Source organism: Rhopalosiphum padi, chromosome 1, assembly GCF_020882245.1.
Source record: "Rhopalosiphum padi isolate XX-2018 chromosome 1, ASM2088224v1, whole genome shotgun sequence".
In the NCBI taxonomy this organism is placed as follows: Eukaryota; Metazoa; Arthropoda; class Insecta; order Hemiptera; family Aphididae; genus Rhopalosiphum; species Rhopalosiphum padi.
Genome location: NC_083597.1, coordinates 35,119,168 through 35,138,935, shown reverse-complemented (window position 1 = coordinate 35,138,935; position 19,768 = coordinate 35,119,168). Strand labels below are relative to the sequence as shown.

General features: G+C 25.3%; 2 protein-coding genes across 4 annotated transcripts; one reads left to right on the top strand and one right to left on the bottom strand.

Annotated features, from left to right (window-relative positions):
* Positions 1–5,866: 5,866 nt before the first annotated feature.
* On the bottom strand, positions 5,867–8,740 carry LOC132932329 (coiled-coil domain-containing protein 85C). Of its 3 annotated transcripts, none has more exons than XM_060998639.1 (8): positions 8,510–8,740; positions 8,112–8,355; positions 7,895–8,036; positions 7,574–7,831; positions 7,282–7,507; positions 7,043–7,206; positions 6,210–6,350; positions 5,867–6,146 (listed from the first exon to the last, which is right to left on the bottom strand). In XM_060998639.1, the coding sequence occupies exons 2-8, from the start codon at positions 8,270–8,272 to the stop codon at positions 6,117–6,119; spliced, it is 1,122 nt and encodes a 373-aa protein (XP_060854622.1). In that variant the 5' UTR covers positions 8,273–8,355; positions 8,510–8,740; the 3' UTR covers positions 5,867–6,116. The 3 variants fall into 3 exon arrangements, with proteins under 3 accessions (XP_060854622.1, XP_060854623.1, XP_060854621.1); XM_060998640.1 differs by having other exon boundaries at positions 8,520–8,740; XM_060998638.1 differs by having other exon boundaries at positions 8,534–8,740.
* Positions 8,741–8,870: 130 nt separating this feature from the next.
* LOC132932330 (uncharacterized) lies at positions 8,871–16,596 on the top strand. Its single transcript, XM_060998641.1, has 9 exons — positions 8,871–8,963; positions 11,816–11,934; positions 12,793–12,933; positions 13,930–14,002; positions 14,085–14,248; positions 14,334–14,445; positions 14,759–14,973; positions 15,876–16,044; positions 16,309–16,596. The coding sequence occupies exons 2-9, from the start codon at positions 11,902–11,904 to the stop codon at positions 16,398–16,400; spliced, it is 999 nt and encodes a 332-aa protein (XP_060854624.1). The 5' UTR covers positions 8,871–8,963; positions 11,816–11,901; the 3' UTR covers positions 16,401–16,596.
* The last annotated feature ends 3,172 nt before the right edge of the window (positions 16,597–19,768 follow it).

Sequence of the window (19,768 nt, the reverse complement as noted above, 5' to 3'; positions counted from 1 at the left end):
GTAGCGATATCACTATATCAGGAACAGCTGCGGCTGCTGCTCCGTGACATCAATACACTATGACCATAGTCCATAGCACAATACTCGTACTAACTACGCTCTGCGCTCTCTACCCGTGAAAATAATATTATATTAGAAAGTATTAAAGTACTCTGCCAACCTATATTCTCTGATTCTGTCGATTTTTTTTCTGGAACATAATATGCAACTGACTGGAATAAAAAGACCATAGGCGTAAATTTGGCTTTTGGCTTATTCGAAGGGGAGCTAGAATTACAATCATAGAATAAGCCCGCGGCGGGGGGAGGACTTTGCCACAGCACTCCCTACAATATACATTTTAAAATTACCTATATTGTAATATTTATTATAGAAGATTATAGATACTTCAAAAATATTTATTAAACAAAACCATACAGATTTTTAATTTAATTAGTAAAAACATTTTCTTTATATTAATTTAACATTATGTATTTATGTTCATACTTCATATGCAAATTGCAATAGTCTGATCGGAATGATTTTTCCGATTAGCGATAATAATAGACGCTAAATGGCTAAATACATCACACGTCTTGTAGCCCGAGTTGTAATTTGTAGATATACCACTTCTACTCTTCTAGAAATCTATTTTGTCTTGTCGTTTATAACATGTTATCGTTGTCGTTATAAAATATAATAAAATATTTATGTAACTCAATCATTCTACCTAATTTTATTATAAATGTACAATACAAAATTCATGCATGAACTTTAAACGTTCACACAACACATATCTATATCGGATGTCTTGTTTAGAAACAACGTACTTAGCACATTTTAAAATTTTCTCTAATTAAAAACCTGAAATTTGTTGAAAAACTTTAAAAAAAATATAGAGGAGGAGAGAGACGATACAATTTTTTGGAATTTATAAAATGTATGCATAACACATATGCACATATATGAATGCGTATTGTACATAATCTATAAAATGTATAATGGGTCATTTTATTCAAACTAAATTCAAAACACTGATGTAAAAATGTTATATACTACTAATTTATTCCTATAATGAAATGGATGTGTGAGGACCTTACATAGATATACTTCACAGTTTACACAAGTAGGTACCTACCTACATTAGTTCTGGATTAATTAATTTTTTTTTAAATTTTAATTATTATTAAATCATAAACAATAATCAAAAAAAAATATACTTATAAGTGTAAGTACATGATACCCCTCCAATAAGCATAGCTTGTGTTTGGAGAGAGTATCCTGAGTATCTAAACTAAATAAATAAGATTTAATATCTAGAGTCTAGACAATACTAAAATTACCTATACAAATAACCAAGGCTACGCACTGGCCATAACCTGCTACCATACCCTTCTACAAATTGAGGTGTAATAACAGTGAACAGTCCATGCTGCACCCTTCCATATTATGGGGGAGGGGCACTTGTAACTTTTTCAACATTTATTCACTACTTGTCCTTTTCTCTCACATTATATACAATAATTCATCTAAATTATCTCTTCTCTTGATCTTAAATATTCCGTCTTAAATGCTCTTTCTACTTATAATGCTATCATAACAAAAACATTCCTCAATTTTATTCTCCAAATTAGCTTTAAAATTTATGAATTTTATACAAAAATCGTTCATCTCTTTTTCTATTTTAAGTATTATTAGTTATTACTTAACTCAAAGCTGAGTGTTAGTGTGTTACTATAATGAGTGGCTCCTTAATCACAAAACCAAATTGTTCATTTTCTGATCTTACTTAATATAGGTACCGATTGTGCTAAATTGTATAGATTGTATATTACTTGTAAAAATAATAATAAAAAAAGTATTATTACACTTCACCAGTCTTTATAAGTTGTTACCATTGTTATCATATAATTAATATAAAAATAATTTAATTTAATTTTTCTGTTCGTCATTTCTTCTTCAAATAATTAATTATTGTTAAAATATATTATAATTTATAGGAATTTACTATTTATATTATAGTATTAAAAAAAAACGCCACAAACTATAACCAAAATCGATTACTTGATTAAAAATCCACATTAGAATTTCATATCAAATTTAATATTTTAATACTTTCCAATTCCCGCCATATCTATGTAATAACATTAATTAGAAGATATTTAAAAATAATTTTTTTAGGTAGTTTATTGATATGTATTGTACACCTTATCTAAATAAATAATACCTACAGTAATAGTGACAATAGTGTTCTATACATTAAATTATATTCAAATTCATATCACAGCTCTTTTATCTATCAATAAATTGTATTTATAGGTACAAAACATTATAATATTTTAATTATCTGCTTAAATTGTATGGTGTATGAAGCACCAAGGACACTTGTAAAAGACAGATTAAAAATATTAAACCTTTTGACCTATTTCATTAATATTGATATCAATACATAATTAATATTAAATAGGGATGCTGTGTATAATTTGACATTTCACCTTTTTAGTTAACATATTATACATTTATATTTGTAATAAGGTTACTATTTCAATAATCATAGTTGAAAAATATTCATACTCACTAATTATGATTTAAATTTACAAATTATCTAAATATCTCAATCTCATACACATTATAATTTCGAGTATGTATGTAATAATACAAATAATGAAATAACTGTATTTATTTTATAAATTTGCACATAAATCATTTTTATACTTTTAATTCCAAATTTATATTTCAAGTGTTCTAAAAAATACATTGTGCTGTTCCTAATATTCTAAATGTTTATCAATTTATCATAGTTCATCTACCTGAAACAGTAATGCACTTTGGTCTACATATATCAGGATATAGGATTACAGGAGTTGGCAAGTAATATCTCTTGAAGTCCAGAAGATTAAAATAATAAATAAATGAGGTCCAGACTAAAATATGAATATCCTTATCAATTTTTATAATAATATAACCTAAGTACTTTACCTATTTTGACAGTCCAGTTTTCTGCCTCCCATAATCCAGAATTGGTTCAAAACCTGCCATTTGTTGACAATTAGTCTATGAACTATATAGTCTATATAGTTGTACTATTATAGTCTATAAAATGGTACAACCAAAAAATAATTTTTATATTTTAAAAGTATCAATAACTCTTCAACTTATAAAGCATATCATGACCTAAAAATTAAAACACCATTGCCTTTAATAAAAAATAAATAAATTTGCTGGTACAATTTTAGTTATTTTTGATTAGTAATTAAAGCCTTTGGCACAAACGTACAATGCATACCAACATTTTTTTAGTAGAATTAGAATAAATAGAATATGTATAATAATACTTCCCTACAAATTATTAAAATAAATTTTTTTTTATTCAAGATTAAGATTTATAATAATTGTAGATGAAATGCGTTGGGGGATTATGATTGGTGATTTGTCAAAGAGACTACATGTTAAGTGAACTTCGGAATGGGAAATTAAACACCTTAAAGAGTCCTGAGATAATAGTAATAAGAAAATTGGAAATAACAATTATACTATAAATGTATAATAAATGTTATTTATGAATAAAAATATAATTTTATTAAATAAATCACATAATATATGCTTTAAGGATGTTTTTTTTTTTTAAATTAAGTTAACATAAAATTAAATATTTTGTATTAATCGTAACAAATTAAATCCATTTTAAATACTGTAAATGGCAAGTAACAGCATAATAATAAATATTTAAAATAGAAAAATTAATAAACAACATGTAATTTAAAAATAAAATAACTAAAATACAATACATTTGAGAAGTATCTTAATTAATATTAAAAATTAAAATAGTAAATACTGATGATAAAAGATTTATAGTTATTGTATTTCAACAGATAAAATTAATAGGATCATAAATCATTTTTAAAATTATCTTAAATTAATAATTAAGTATAAATGTTAACAAATAATAAATTGAAAATCTTTTCTATTAGTTTCTAAATGCATTAATGGCAATAGATATAGATATAATTATAAACTTATACTTAATAATTGTACCTTAAAATTTAACTTATTATTTTGATTTTTTTTTAATATTTTAAACATGGATAGTATCAAACTGTTAGGTATAAAATTTATAGATAACTTTAAAGCAAAACATATTTCACACATTATTTTAAAAATACAAATTAGAATCACTTTTTGAAATTTATTTAAAATAGTTGGTTAATATCAAATGTGTACTAATGTACTATTAATATTATGTAAATTGTGTTATATTTTTATTGAAAATGTATCATTAATATTATGTTATATATACTATTAATAATTATTATGTAAAAAAAATCAATATTTTATTTCAAAATTGAATTCAATATATTTTCATTCTTATATAATATATTACTATAATACTATTTACTTATAACTTATAAGTTATAATGTATACATATATATTTTTAATCATCAGCTTTATAATGTTTCTGATAAATTAGAAATTTTATTACAATTTTATTGGGTTTAGTATTCAATTAATTGTTAAAACACTATAATACAAGAACTAATTTATTTTAAATATAAGTGTCTCAAATAGAAAGCTGTATTTTAAACTACTATATATCAATTTTATTTATCTAAAAATAAAAAAAAACATATCTTCTCTTCAAAAAAGGTTGAGGTTTAAACATGAATAATAATATAGAGCATATGCCCCCCTACTAGTCCTACATGCGATCACTTGGTCCATGAAATTCTTCATCACCCGATTACATATTGATATTTCATATCTTTAACATCAAACAAATTGCGTGGTTTGTTCAGGTAAACTCGTGATTTTGTGTATCACCATTCACCATAGAAAACAATCACACGGTGTCAAATTGCAAGATTGAGGTGAGTAGGTTTGGTGTTTGGATATGTTCTCTACCAGAAAGGGGGGAGGCATATGCCTGATATTATTATAATTTTTTATGGATTTTTTTTTTAAATTACTGATTTTTGGTAGTTTTGTTTAAGTTTATAGGCAGTGAATTGAATACAAGAAATATGTATATCACAAAATGCAGCCAACCATTCATCTTTTAAATATAATAAAATTCATTAAATAATTAAATAAAATTAATTATAAGAGTAGATATTATTAAAAGAAAATTAAATAGTTAGTTATAATTATGAGAGTAACTTGGAAATTTATTGGGAGGGGGGGAGGAAATATATATTTATTTATTGATATGTTATTGATTATTGTTCTATTACTTACCCCTAATTTATTCTAGGGAAGCAATGCCCATTTGCCCCCCAGATAGTTTACGCCTATGGTTATAATTTATTAATATAAATCATTTTTACTTAAGGAGCCTCAGCACTAACATTTGTTTTCTCTGTGTATCTCCCACATAATATAGGATCAAAGATATTCTGTTCTAGAATTACAACGCTTTGATTCAATTTAGGATAAAGCCACCTATTATATATTTTATTAAGAAGAATATTTCCTGTGCATTAACCGGATAGATTTTTAATACTTACATTTTTGAATAAGTTATTAGTTGTAAAAAAAAATCAAAATAATTTTAAATTAAAACATGCTAATATTTATAAAAAATTTAAATATTAATAATCATTCAGGTCAATGCACAGGAAATATTCTTCTTTATAAAATATATAATAGGTGCCTTTGCCCTAAACTGAACCAGAGAGTCATAATCGTACAGAATATCTTCGTTCCTATATTATATGAGAGATTGACATAGACAACAAATATTGGTGTAGCCAAATAAAATTTAAAAAAAAATTTATTAATAATATTAATCTAAATATCACTAGTCTAAACTTGATTTAGAATAAATATATAGATGAAATTTAACTTTAAAATATGTACATAGTATGAAATGCATGAATAAAATACTAAAAATTACAAAATATATAATAAAAACTACTATTTTAAGATTTAAATACAAGATAGGATTGACATTTAAGTTTTTTTGTACAAAATATTTCTTTTGATAGTACAGATTTTAAATATTATTACTAAATTTAATATAAATCATTCTAAAAATAAATAAAATATAAAAGCATAATCACAATTAAATGATTTTTGATCATAGTTATTACTTATTATAAATCCAAAATATTAATCCATTGTCACAATGTCTTACATATTATTAAGCATCTTCCAATTTTCGCCATACCACCTATAAAGATTTAAAATTAATTTTGATAGATAATTATATTTATTAATAAATTTCACTTATTACATTGCACATTTCTCTAAGTAATGCTTTTTCTTCATCTTCCATGTCTACACCACTACAATTCTCATCCCCTTTACCTTCTAATTGTTCACGTAACTCCAATACTTGAAGTGCAGTCAATACTGACTCTGGATGTGTCATTTTCTATGATAAAGATAAAATAATATTAACATAAATTATATAAAATTTATGCAAAAAAACAAATAATTAAACTAAAAATATCTTTAACTGTTTAGCAAATTTAGTAACAACTTTCCAGAATTATCAAAATTACAATGAGAATTAATAGGTAGGATTTTTTTAATTTTGAGCAACATCAAAACAGCACATTATAAAAAGGACAAATTTATTAAATATCTGGCTAATAAATTAATCAATTTTTGTTAAAATAAATATATGTGTTATGTATTCATCTAACTATTTCAATATAATATTTATCTTAATAATGTCGATGACAAGTTTTTTAGCTATTTATATACAATTATATTAGCTTGTATAATATACTCATGGTTACTCATGGTTTCATCATTCATCCATACATTTTAATATAAACTAAATTGTACTTTAATATTTGTTAACTATTTGAAATATTTTGAAAACCATATCATATCTATAAAATGCAATCCTTGTATAAATATTACCATTTTCCACTATAGTTAGTTTTTCTTAATATAAATCATTTTTTTTAACCAGAAACCTTTCTAAATGTTGATAAAATGATGATTAAAAAAAATTGTCTGCTCAAAACATAATAATACTATAATAGACACAAGAAAACACACACACTGTACAAAAACAATACATTCTTGCTCTACTTACGACCTAAAATAACTTACAGGAAAAGAACCATCAGTATTCCAGTTATTAATCTTTTGATCAATTTTTTCTTCTTGGATCATTTTATTAGATAGTTGAGTTTTTTCTTCTTCTAATTCTTTAACCTTGGCTTCAAGTTGTCTAATATAATTCAATGATCTCTGATCTGATGGTAAATTTTGATCTATAAAAATAAATATATATTTGATATTATATTAAAAAAAATCTATAATAATATAATAATTTTTGTATTGCTAACCATTTGACTGATGTAACTGTCTATGATATGAACCTTGACTCTGATTACCAGTTATCATATTTTCATCAGCATTTGTCGATGAACTACTTCCATCACCTTCATCTCTTCTATGTAATTCTTCAGGTATATTTCCAGAACCTGTAGAACTTCCACAAACTCTACATACAGAGTTATCTCTCAATCTATTTGGACCACTTCTTTCTTCATCCAAGTATAAACATAATTCCTAATACGCAAAATTTTAAATTAATTTATGATGTATAGAAATAGATAATTTACAATAAAGAAAAACCTTAAGTTCAATGTTGTCTTCGATGAGATGCTGTTGTTTAGCTTCTAGATGTCTTAATTTCACTTGATATGCAGCTACTTCTTGTCTCATAACAGAAGCTGTATACCTACCAAATCTCTGCCATTCTCTAGCTAGTTTTCGTCCTTTTTGTCTATCATCATCCAAAAAACAACATAAATCTCGTAACTCTTGATTTTCATCATTCAGTCTTTGATTCACTTCTTTTAAGCTATTAATTTCTGACATTAACTGCCCCACCTTAAACAATTAAATTAAAAAATTAAAAAAATCTACTTTAATGAAAACAAAGTAGAATACAACCTGGTCTGAAGATATTTTATTTGAATTGTCCGAATCTATTTTTCGTACAAATTTCAGCATATCCGAAGGTTGCTCTCCTGGCAAAGTTCTATATCTATGATTTTCGGCAGTATTGGCATATGACTTTTCACCTTGTTGCCTCCTGCAATTTAATAACATCCATTTTAAAATTTTAATCATTACAATAAATAAATTCAATAAATAACTATTTATTTGCCTGTCAATATTAGCTTGTGGATAATTGCTTAGTTGTACATTATATTGACGATTAGGACTTGGTGGTGGTTGATACTTAGGTGGTATTACCACATTTTGTTTCTGGCTGATTGCAGTGTTTTGGCCATTGTAATTTTTTGGTAGTCCACTAACACAAGACATTATAAAACATCTATGTACGAATGGACATATTAGACTACATAAATAATAATGTGATCATATGAAACAATCCACTTTAGTTAGGACTAAAACAAAAATAAATAATAACAATTATAATCAATATTATTAAAATAATTAACACATTTTAGTTATTAAATAAATTTGAAAAGAGAAACCATTAGAAAGTGGTATATATTTTTTGTATTGTCAATAGTTAAATACAAATAACACAATACATACAGTAAATTACCATGAGATACATACACTACACAAAATAATTGCAATCGTTCATACATAAATTAATAAATAGGTACATCCAAATTAAAATATAATATTTTATTTAATGTTCAATAAGCAAAGAGGGAAAGTTTATCGTTTTAAAGAAAAACACCAACACGACACTAACAATGGACGATAAGTAGGTAAATAAACTCGATAATAGTCGATATTATTATTAGTACAAGAAAAAAACTAAAAAGTGATAGCAGGTAGCAACCTGTTTTGTATTTACTAAAAATTCTTGGGACAACCTGTTGTGTGGTAGCGAACGATTTCCCCTTCTTCGGTTTTTTTTTTTTAGTACAAAATTCGCCACCACTACAGATAAAGCGCTACGAAGTGCTCAAGTATGGGATTGGATAAGACAAATCAAGATCGGGAAATTACTGAGTAGTAAAATTTAAATAATAATTAGGTATAATTGTATGATAATATTATTAATATTGTCTATTGACCACTATATATACTTATAAATAGGCCATGTATAACACTAGAAGCTCAAGTATGGAAAATCGATTTTTCTTACATATTTTTATTGTTTGACCCTAGACACAGACGCCACTCCCGTGTAATGTCGTGACCACATAAAATCTACAACTAAAGCGATTTTTTTTCTGTTGTAATCACTTCAATATTGTTGTTTCTAGTCAGTGTAATTGCTAAGGATCTTTAGTTAGTGCACTATTTAAATCTTAAATTTGTTGAACATGTAATAATAACTCCTAAATATAAATTAAATTTGAAGTTCACAAATTTATAAAAGATTTTTTTTTTGATAATATTCTATTTTATTAATATTATTATTATTATTAATTATTATTGCATAATATGATGTAGGTACCTAATTTCTTGGATTATGCATGTTAACTTTTAAACCCAATAAATTGCTAGATTAATAATACACATATGTTAACAAGGAACCAAACTAGTTTTAAATATTAATAAATTGTTATTTTTATATAACCACAACAAAGTGTCCGATTTTCAACCTTTTTAAGGAGAATTTCATAATATCCCTTAACGATAGAAAGTATGATTTATTTTTGATCATCATTTGATTGCTAACCATCAGATTGAAGATTTCTATAGGATTTAGACCTTGTTAACTATACTACAATTTGTATAGCTTGATAAAGTAGTGTGTCTATTTTTGTATGATAAATACTCTTTGCCAGCTTTCATAAAAACACGCAATATGTTAATTATCCAAAATATGCATTATATACTAAATAAAATTACATATTAAGTACCTATTTAATATAGTCACCTTAAAAAAAGATGCATTTTATCCAGTATTTAGTAGTATAATACAACTTAACAATATTGGTATTCAATTTTATGAACTTACAAGCTCCACAGTCAATTATAAACAAATCTAGATGTTCAATGTTACTCATCAATGAGTAGGCAAGTGTGTACTTGTCACATGCAAAACATTTGTAATCAATTAGAAATTATTCCTAATTCATATATAAGATTCTGAATACAATGTGTTGTGTTGAATTAAATATCTGCAAGTATTCAAATTATATATGATATGCCACTTACATATTGATTTTATGGACTACAATATTTTACTTATTTTAATTTGGATATATCTAGTTAGATATATTATCATAAATGTGACCAATTATATTTTAATGATATTATTTAGTCGACACATTAATTGATGTTGCTCTTGGAAGTAATACTTATTTGAATACACTTGTTACATTACACTTGTTTTTAGTCTTAAAAATAAAACATTTTTAAATTACAAATTTACCATAAAATATGTTTTGGAAAGTTAGAAACATTAGTCAAGTAGGGTAAGGTATAATAAGTGTTATTTATGCACTGTCGCCTATTTAACATGATTCAAACCATGATTGTACCAAACACTTAAAGTAGAAGACTAAAAAATCAATTGGTTATTAAATATATTTATGCGATAAGTACTTATAATTATTATAGGTATTTTTAAAAAAGTATTCATTTGAACTTTTCTCAAATTAACTTTTTACTCAATATAAGAAAACAAAATAATTATTCAAACTGTAACTTCACTGTATCATTGTTTTTAAAACATTTAAATATAAAGTACTTACCTTGGTTCTTTAATTTAAAAAAAATCATTAAATGTTATACTTTGGTGGTAAAGATAACTACTTACCATTTTTAGATTTATTAGGTATGATTGCTAATAATTGAAATAATACCTAAATCTCATAACTTTTTTTTTACAATTTTTCAGTAATTTTATATGTTAACGATCAACCAATGACAAGTTTAATACTTTGTAGTATGAATTAATTTAATATTTTATTTTATAATTTCCATTACACAGTTTGTCATGACAATTAATTAAATATAAAACTATTCTTGTTTATTTTTTCAATATTGAATATTCATAAATTATATTTATGGTAAAACGGAAGTAATTGACTTAATTAAAACAAATTCTTAATTTTGGCTTAATAAGTTATCATTATCAATCGAAAATAGATTTCATTTTTTCTATCTTTACGCAGTGTGTTACACAATGTATCGAATTAAATCATTAAACAAAACCGGTATGTCAAAACAAAAAACACAATTTAGTAACTATAATCTTAGAATAAAATCATATTACTATTTAGTATTTAGCATGTAAGATAAGTTAATTATTAATTTGAAAATTATTGTTTATATACAGTTATTGAAATTTATAATAGTAAATTATAAAGCTATTATTTTTTCCCAGTAACTTGATTAAGAAATTGTTCCTTGAGGAACTTAGAAATTAATAACTATACTGGTGAGTGCAAAACCAAATTTGTGGCCAAACAAATATGTGGTTGGTGGTTAATAGAAACATTTTATTTTAGTAACGTATCAACACAATAGAATTGGAATTTTTTGTCTTTAATTGTATCATTAAATGAATACAAGCAATAAGTATTTTAATTATCAAAAGTAAAAATGGTGAGTAAAATTATTTGTTTTTAGATAATGTGTCACCAACTATGTTTGTTTGGTCACTACCATAGCCACCACTGCTAAAGTCTAAAAGCTAAAGGCTCCGATTTATTATAATTTATAAGGTTGATTAAGTAAAATATGACAATTGTGTATTTACAGCTCAGTAAAATAAGTCAATACCTTAAAAATTGTTGGTACACCTTATTTTATTTTTAAATTCTTATTTTATAATTTGTGCAGAAATTGGTAAATAATATACTTGTGTAATGATGATTTGATTTGATTTTAATTCTTACTAATTACACAACTATTTTTATTATTTTTTAGGTGGCAATAGTCACGGTAACCCGTATATCAGAAAGATCGAAACTTTCAGACAACAACAACCACCACCACCACAACAACAGCAAGCTATGTCTCTTGGGTCGAATTGTATAACAACACCAGTAAGCTTGGTTTTTTTTAAATTAGTTTCAATTATATCATCAATAATTGTCATTTAATATTAAGTGTCTATACTTATTGATTTAGATACATACAATATTAATCTCTTAGTCTTTTTAATTTATATATAATAATATGTACTTTTTAAAATTTAAATGAGCCTATTTTTAATTAGTTTATGAAATCTAAATTTTAAAATAGGTAAATGGTCAAATATTTATGTATAGGATTATTGTTTATGATGCCAGTATATTATAAAATCATTGAATGTATATTTTTGCAATTTATTTAAAAAAATTTTTGCTACATTCTGACTTCTCTAAAATAAGTACCAATTACATGAACAATATAAATAGTTAATATATTTACTTTTTAAATAGGTATATAAAAAAAAAATTTTACCTAATGAAGTATATTCACACCAAATTTTACTTTCTGATAAAAATATTTAGAAAGTAATTCAAAAGATAATTATAGTTATCATTAACTTTAATAGTATTGAGAATTTATAAGCTGCTTCTTTACTGTTTTTGAATACTTAAGTCACATAGGTGATGTGTCCTCTTAATAATAATAAATGTTATAGCAGTCTTTGGAAGACTCAAGTACTCGACTAATTTATATAAATTGACTAACTTTATTTTTATTTATTCAACTTAAATATTCTTGGTAAATTTAATGTCTAAAATTCTAAATGATAATTAAAATTGAAATTTATTATATTTTTATTAATATAATTGATACTCAGTTAACTGCTATCTCGGCTGGTATTTATTAATTATACTTTTCTTTTCTAGCTTTAAAAATTACCTTTATGATAATAATATTAATATAGTAACTAAATTTTCTTTCATTTTTAGAAATCAGCTAGTCCAATGAAAAATCAACAACCTTTGCCTTTACATGATTTACCATCACAATCACCTTGTCCCAATCCAGTGGCTGAAACTCCAATACCAAATACTTCGGTTACTCAATCGTCTACAATTCAAGATTATCAGGTACATAGTTATGTATTTTACATTTAACCTTTTTAATGAACACATATACACATTTATATTTGTACAACAAATCACTATTATCTCTAGTTTTAAAAACTTATTTACAAATTTATTTGCTATTGCCTTGAGCAATATTTTTTTTAATGAATACTAATTACATTTATGTACCTATTAAAAACTCAAAGATTATTTAAATATGACACCAAACCATAACATATGTACATTGATTTAAAAGCTAATTATTTACATTTCAAAAGAACATGTCTATGTATTCTGACAGATTTTATGTTTCCCGCATATATTATAAACTTATAGTACATCTATTTCAGAGTGATTTCAGTCGTAGTGCAGATTTGATCAATCCATATCATTTTTGGATTAAAGATTGCAAATATTATTCCTGGGGTGTCTCGCATAAACGAGAGACAGCTAAGCTTAAAATTTGTTGCGGCGTTGTAAATTCAGTATGGTTGAAGCTATTACTTGTTGCCAATAATACTTATTATTTTTTTATAAATATAAAATTCCGAGTATGATTAATATTAATGTAATAAATTATTTGAAAGAAAACACATTTTGAGTATTCAATTAATGGTTATTAATCAACAAATTAATTCTATCTAACCATTAATTTGATGCCATATTTATTATATCATCTGACCAGTAGGATTCTGTAAATCTACACAAATTTTGGGTTTATTTACAGTCCAAGTCAGTGGTATTTTGTCATCATTTGTGATGGATGGTGTCATAGCTTTTTTTGTAATTACATAGACCTTGGCAGATCAAACACTGCCCTTTTATAACAACAATAATAATTATAATAATAATGACAATATTAGTTATAATACAATTAAAATATTATTATTATTTTTATTATTTATGCTAAACTGTTTCGATGTATTATCTGCTAAAGTATATGTGTCTTGCGCAAACTGAAAATATTTCTTCGCCACGTTTATAAATATTGCTTATGTTGTCTCATTGGCTATATAGAATAAACAGATAAAACTTGAAGATGAAAAATCAATTAATGAGAAGTCTGAAGTAAAATGGCCAGTCAAACGTAGTATGTCAATGCTTTTTAAATTAAATTATTGTTATTTTTATTAATTGATTATTTTAAATTTCCTAATTTATTTTCATAATAGAGATTAATAAGGAAGAACGGAAAAAGCGACTGAATGCTCGAATGCGTCGCTTAGTATCACCCAAAAGTCCATTAATGGTATTTTCTGAGTTGTTCAAAGATGTACCAATTCACTTACAAGAGCACCCACTTCATAATGTTATGAGTTATACTGCTACACTCGAGGTAAGATATAATTGAATTAAATAATTTGATTTTGTTTCTTGTGAAATAATGTAATAATTAATAATTATACTTTAAAAATATGTAGGTTGATGGTCAAATGTATTCTGGAAATCATATTTCCAAGACTCAAGCCAAACAAAAGGCATGTGAAAACTTCTTGCGCATTATGTTAGCAAAAAAAATAAGTGAACGATCTGGTAAGTTAAAAGTATTGAATTAGTTAACTTTTAATATTGTTTATATAATATATATATATATACTAGCATACCCGTCTCAGCTCAGCCCAAAATTTTAATTAATAATAATTATTTATTTATTAACTTTATCGGACTAAATTTATGCTTATGTCATTCTCTGTGATGTCCTCTTTAATTTAAAAAAAAACTGTTCGACGATTGAATAAGTCGTTTTGGAGTGTATCCCAAACATACAAACAAACGCTATCATTTTATATATTAGTATAGATATATTGATATATATATATATAAATACTGTCATATATTTTATTAGAAAAAAAAGAAGAATCCCCGATGGAAGTTGAGATGGAAATTGGAGAAAATAGTTCAGTATCAAAACATAAAGGACCACCACAGGAAGACTTCCCATGGTCACATTTTGCTTCATTAGCTATGCATAACTTAATTAATCAATGGGAACTACAGCCTGTTGTTACAAAAGCTAATTATGTACAAGAAGAACCAAATGTTATCAAATCACAACCTAAGGTGAATAATTATTATAATTTACCATTTACAATTTATTCTAAACTAACAGTAATTAATACAAATTGATTGATTTTGAATTTGCTGGAATTGAAAGTAATATAATATAGTTATGTTAAAATTAGGACTTTTATTAATTTTTTAAAATTATTATTATAAGAATATTAATTAGTTATACCTAGTTATACCATTGGTTCTTCAATATTTGTAATAAATACAGTTCTGAGAATGGTTTTTTGTAATCTTTTTCCAAGGTATACATAGTATCTATAGCCTAATTTTTAAATTCAAACTATTAAGAGGGCATCACACCTGCAGGTGTTGTCTCCATCTTACAAGTGTGCAACATAGCAAATTTATGCTCAGAAGATCATGTTTAGCTCCATTAGATTAAAAATTATAGTGAAACGACCTATTATGAAACTTGATGGTAAAAACATTATCTGTGTTTATATGTTAGTTTTTTAGCATGTTATGTGTATATAATATAGTGTAAATTAAAAATGCTCATAGCTCACTTAAAAACTAAATAATTATTAAAATCTAAAATTCAAATACAAAAATAATGTTTTTACCATCAAGTTTTATAATGGATCGATCACACTCTAATTTTTTAACTGACAGAGCTTAACGTGATCTGCTGAGCGTAAATTGATTATGTTGCTCAATTATAAGACTGTGACAATTTATACGGGTGTTGTATCCTCTTAAGGTTGAAAATTTAATAACAATATGCAGTATCTTTATAGATAAATTAAATTAAATTTTATTTCTTATTTTATTCCCTTTTTTACTCGCGTAATAAGAAATTTAATACTAATTCAATTTCATATTTTGTTACCTTGGCTTTTAAATGTATACATGCATTATATTATAATTTTTTAACCTAACCTCTTTTATTTTAGACTGGAGCCATGAGAAAGTTTCCTGAAAACCCGAAAAACTGTAATCCAATACAGTTAATAAATCAAATGAAGCCTGGTGTAAAATTCGTTGAAACAATAATTACGTCAAAAACTAATTTTTTTTTTCAAGTAAACTGTGTAATAGACGATGTTCCATTCACTGGACAAGGTAATATTTTTTGTAACATATTACATTATATATTTCATTTGTAAATGATTTAAAAATTCCATTTAATGTAAACTCTCATATGATTTTTTTATATAATCATTTTATCATGTATAACATAAATAAAAGCCTAATATTAGTTTTAATTTTATGTATCGACAAAATAGTTTATTCAAATAAAAATGTATATAACAAATTTTGGTTGGATTAGAAGGTATTTATATAAAAAAAAAATTTCAATTAATGTCTAACTATTATATTTTATAGGATCGACAAAAAAAGCAGCCAAAAAGGAATGCTGTATTGCAGCAATAAAAAGTATTTGGCAATTTGATTTCCATGCCATAGAAGATAATTAACTCATTAAGAATTAAATTTGATATTTATAATAATATACGTTTGTGTTCTAGTTATTTTTATTAGTCAACTTTTTTTATTTTATTTTATTATCGATTAGAATACTTATGAGGTTATTATTATATGGACATAGTATTAACTATTAATTTTAATATTTATATTTTTTTTCATTATAGTAATATGGAATTAAATAACATACTTAACGTATAATGGATTAGAATCACCCTAATCCTGAAGTTATTTATTTAAATCTATATAAAATAGATAGATTATTTGTATGTATATAAATGTTTTGTCTATTAATATACTTTGAAAAACAAATTACATAAAATAATACAAATTACTCCAATATTAGAATCTATATATTCGAATTAGAAATTTACCATTTTGTTGCTGTTGTACACTCGAGTATCAATTCTCTAGTCCTTGACAATTGAATGTTAAAATTGTGTCTTAACATTTTTTAGAAATACTTAAGTGAGGAGTGACAGTTCTAGTAATAGAATTTTTCGGTAAGATAATTGTTTGTGTTGGAAAAGATTGGTCAGGATTGCTAACTCTCAGACACTATTTTATTCAGTGGCAGACTGGACGACCGGAATACCAGGAAATTTCCCGGTGGGCCACTGCTCGTATAAAATATATATTTATTAATATTATTATTCTGAAATTATAAATTAAAATATTACCTAATAACTAATAAGTAATAAGTATGTAATATAATTAAACATAAAACCTTATTATTTTAAAATGCGAGACCGGCTTATGTTCGGCCAGTCCATGCTCGTTGACAATTTATTGTAACAAATTTAAAAATAGAATCTCAAATAGTAATTTATTTTGTTTTGTTTTATATCAATTAATTAAAAATTTAAAAGCTAAATTGTGTTTACAAAAGCATTTAATAATTGAGGCGTTGACATGGAAAAGGTACTAAGTCATAAAAACCAAATTTTACAGGAGAAGGAAAAAACTGATTTTAGCAAACCACGATGATTTACAACCAGTGCCATCTTGTGTTCAACGTAATTATTAATATTTAAAGAAATTTGAGTTAGTTCTTTTTCCAGGCCATTGGCATATGTATTTAGTACCTTTTCAACGAAAAAACAAAAAATTGATTTTTTTTGACAGTACCTTTTCCATGTCAACGCCTCAATTATATATATATATAATTATGATTTTCCCTGGCTGTTTTTTTCTCCCAGTCCGTTAGTGATTTTATCTCTAGTAGAAGTAGGTAAAAGGAATTTTCTAGTACTCTGCTTAATATCTCAAGGTGGGAAGAAATAATTTGGCTCATAATGATGAATTACAAAAATATAATATTTTTTTTATTAATTAGAATTTGGCTATTTAGTATTGTGCAGTTTATTAATATTTCACCTCTAAGTAGCATATGTAATGTGTTATAGTATATTTAATAATTATAAATGTTTGTATTTTCCAAATTATATTTATTATGTATATTTCTTAAGTAATATTGTTTTGATTTGATATAATTAAGTACACCAATAATCCTAAAATCGTTTAAACACATTATCTTAGAGTTTCTTCAATTGCTGAAAACTCACGTTTTATTATTGATATATTTCTGTTATATTACATTTATAAGTTTCTCTTGCTCTTTAGGCAGTATATAAAGATTACCTACAGAGTTTGATTTGAAAGATGGAAAGGGACTAGGTACTTCCATTAAATATTCAGATATTTTAGAATAGCACTACAATTTTTGAATGAAGGTTTATATGACAGTATTTTAATATGGATATTAAAAAATAACTATTACTTATAATCTCTTTTAAATTTAACTTAGTACCTTTGAGTCTATGCCTAGATAACAAAATAAAACTAACGCCATATACAGAATTATTCAATTTTATTCTAAATATAAATAAAGAATTAAATAAGCACAAAGCTCGTTCTTGGCAGTTAGAGATTCAAAAGTAGCCAAATTACCAGAAGAATTCAAAATAGATAGTACTTGGTCTGCGCTTTAATAATTTGCTAATATAAATCATTTTCACTCAGATATTTTATTATAAGTAGGTACACAATTGTTTTAGTACTTATTTATATGCTTAATATTTTTTTATTTTATGTACTGCTGTACTTGTGGTTAATGTTATACCAATGTTCAAAGATATTTATGCATATTTAAACTCATGATTAATACGGCTTTTATTCTGACCTTATTTATTTTGTTGTAAATACTAGAAATATATGTCTTAAATCATTTTATTTCTCCAAAAGTATCCAGCACACAAGACAATCCTCCAGAAACAACAAAATTATTAATATATATTTATTTATTTTTATTTTTTTGATTTGATGCCGTTGGCGTTCCAGTTAACTAAATTAATTTAATTTAAGTTCAAAACTTAAATGTCTGTAATTAACTTAAATGACATTAATTTAGTTAACTGGAACGCCAACGGCATCAAATCAAAAAAATCATCACTTATAGAATTTCTAACGAGGCACAAAATAGACATTGCCTTTATTACAGAAACCCACCTATAAAATCACGAAACGTTCAAGTTAAATGGCTATAACATCTACAGAAAAGACAGAGACCATATACATTCATCCGGAAGAGTGGCCAGCTTAATCAAAAAATATATAAAGTATTACCAATCAATTACTCCCTACATGATCAGCTTAGAAGCCATCTCAATAACTATTTCAAATAACAAGCACCAAATAAAAATCATCTCGGCCTACTACCCACCTAACAAAAAAATTCAAAAAGAAGACATTTCAAAAATATTTGATAACCACCCAACAATACTCCTAGGTGACCTAAACTCTAAAAACCAAGTATGGGGATGTTTAAAAACAAACCCAAATGGAATTAAACTTCTTCAAATCTCATCCGAACTTAGAATACTAATATCCCCACTATCTAAACCAACCTTCCAACGATCTGGAAGAGTTCCAGACATAGATACTTGATATTGCATTAATATCAAACCTGCCCACCACTCTTCATCATCAAGTCATAAACGAGCTCGACTCAGATCACGTTCCAGTCATCACTACTCTTAATGAGCCTTTAATAATGAACCAGTGCACCCCAAAACTAATAACTGCACCAATTAATTGGTAAACGTTCAGAGAAAAACTAAACACAAACCTAAGCTGCACCAGACAATATAAAAATCCAGAAGACATTAACACTAGTATAGAATACTTAACAAACACAATAAAAGAGTCAATCAACCAAGCAATGATCAAAAATAACAAAACCATCAACCATCCACCTGCAGACTCTCTCCCAACCTCGATCCAAAATCTTATAAAACAAAAACACAAAGCGAAAAGAATTTAGCAGAATACTAGAAACCTTGCAGTCAAACGAAGGCTCAAC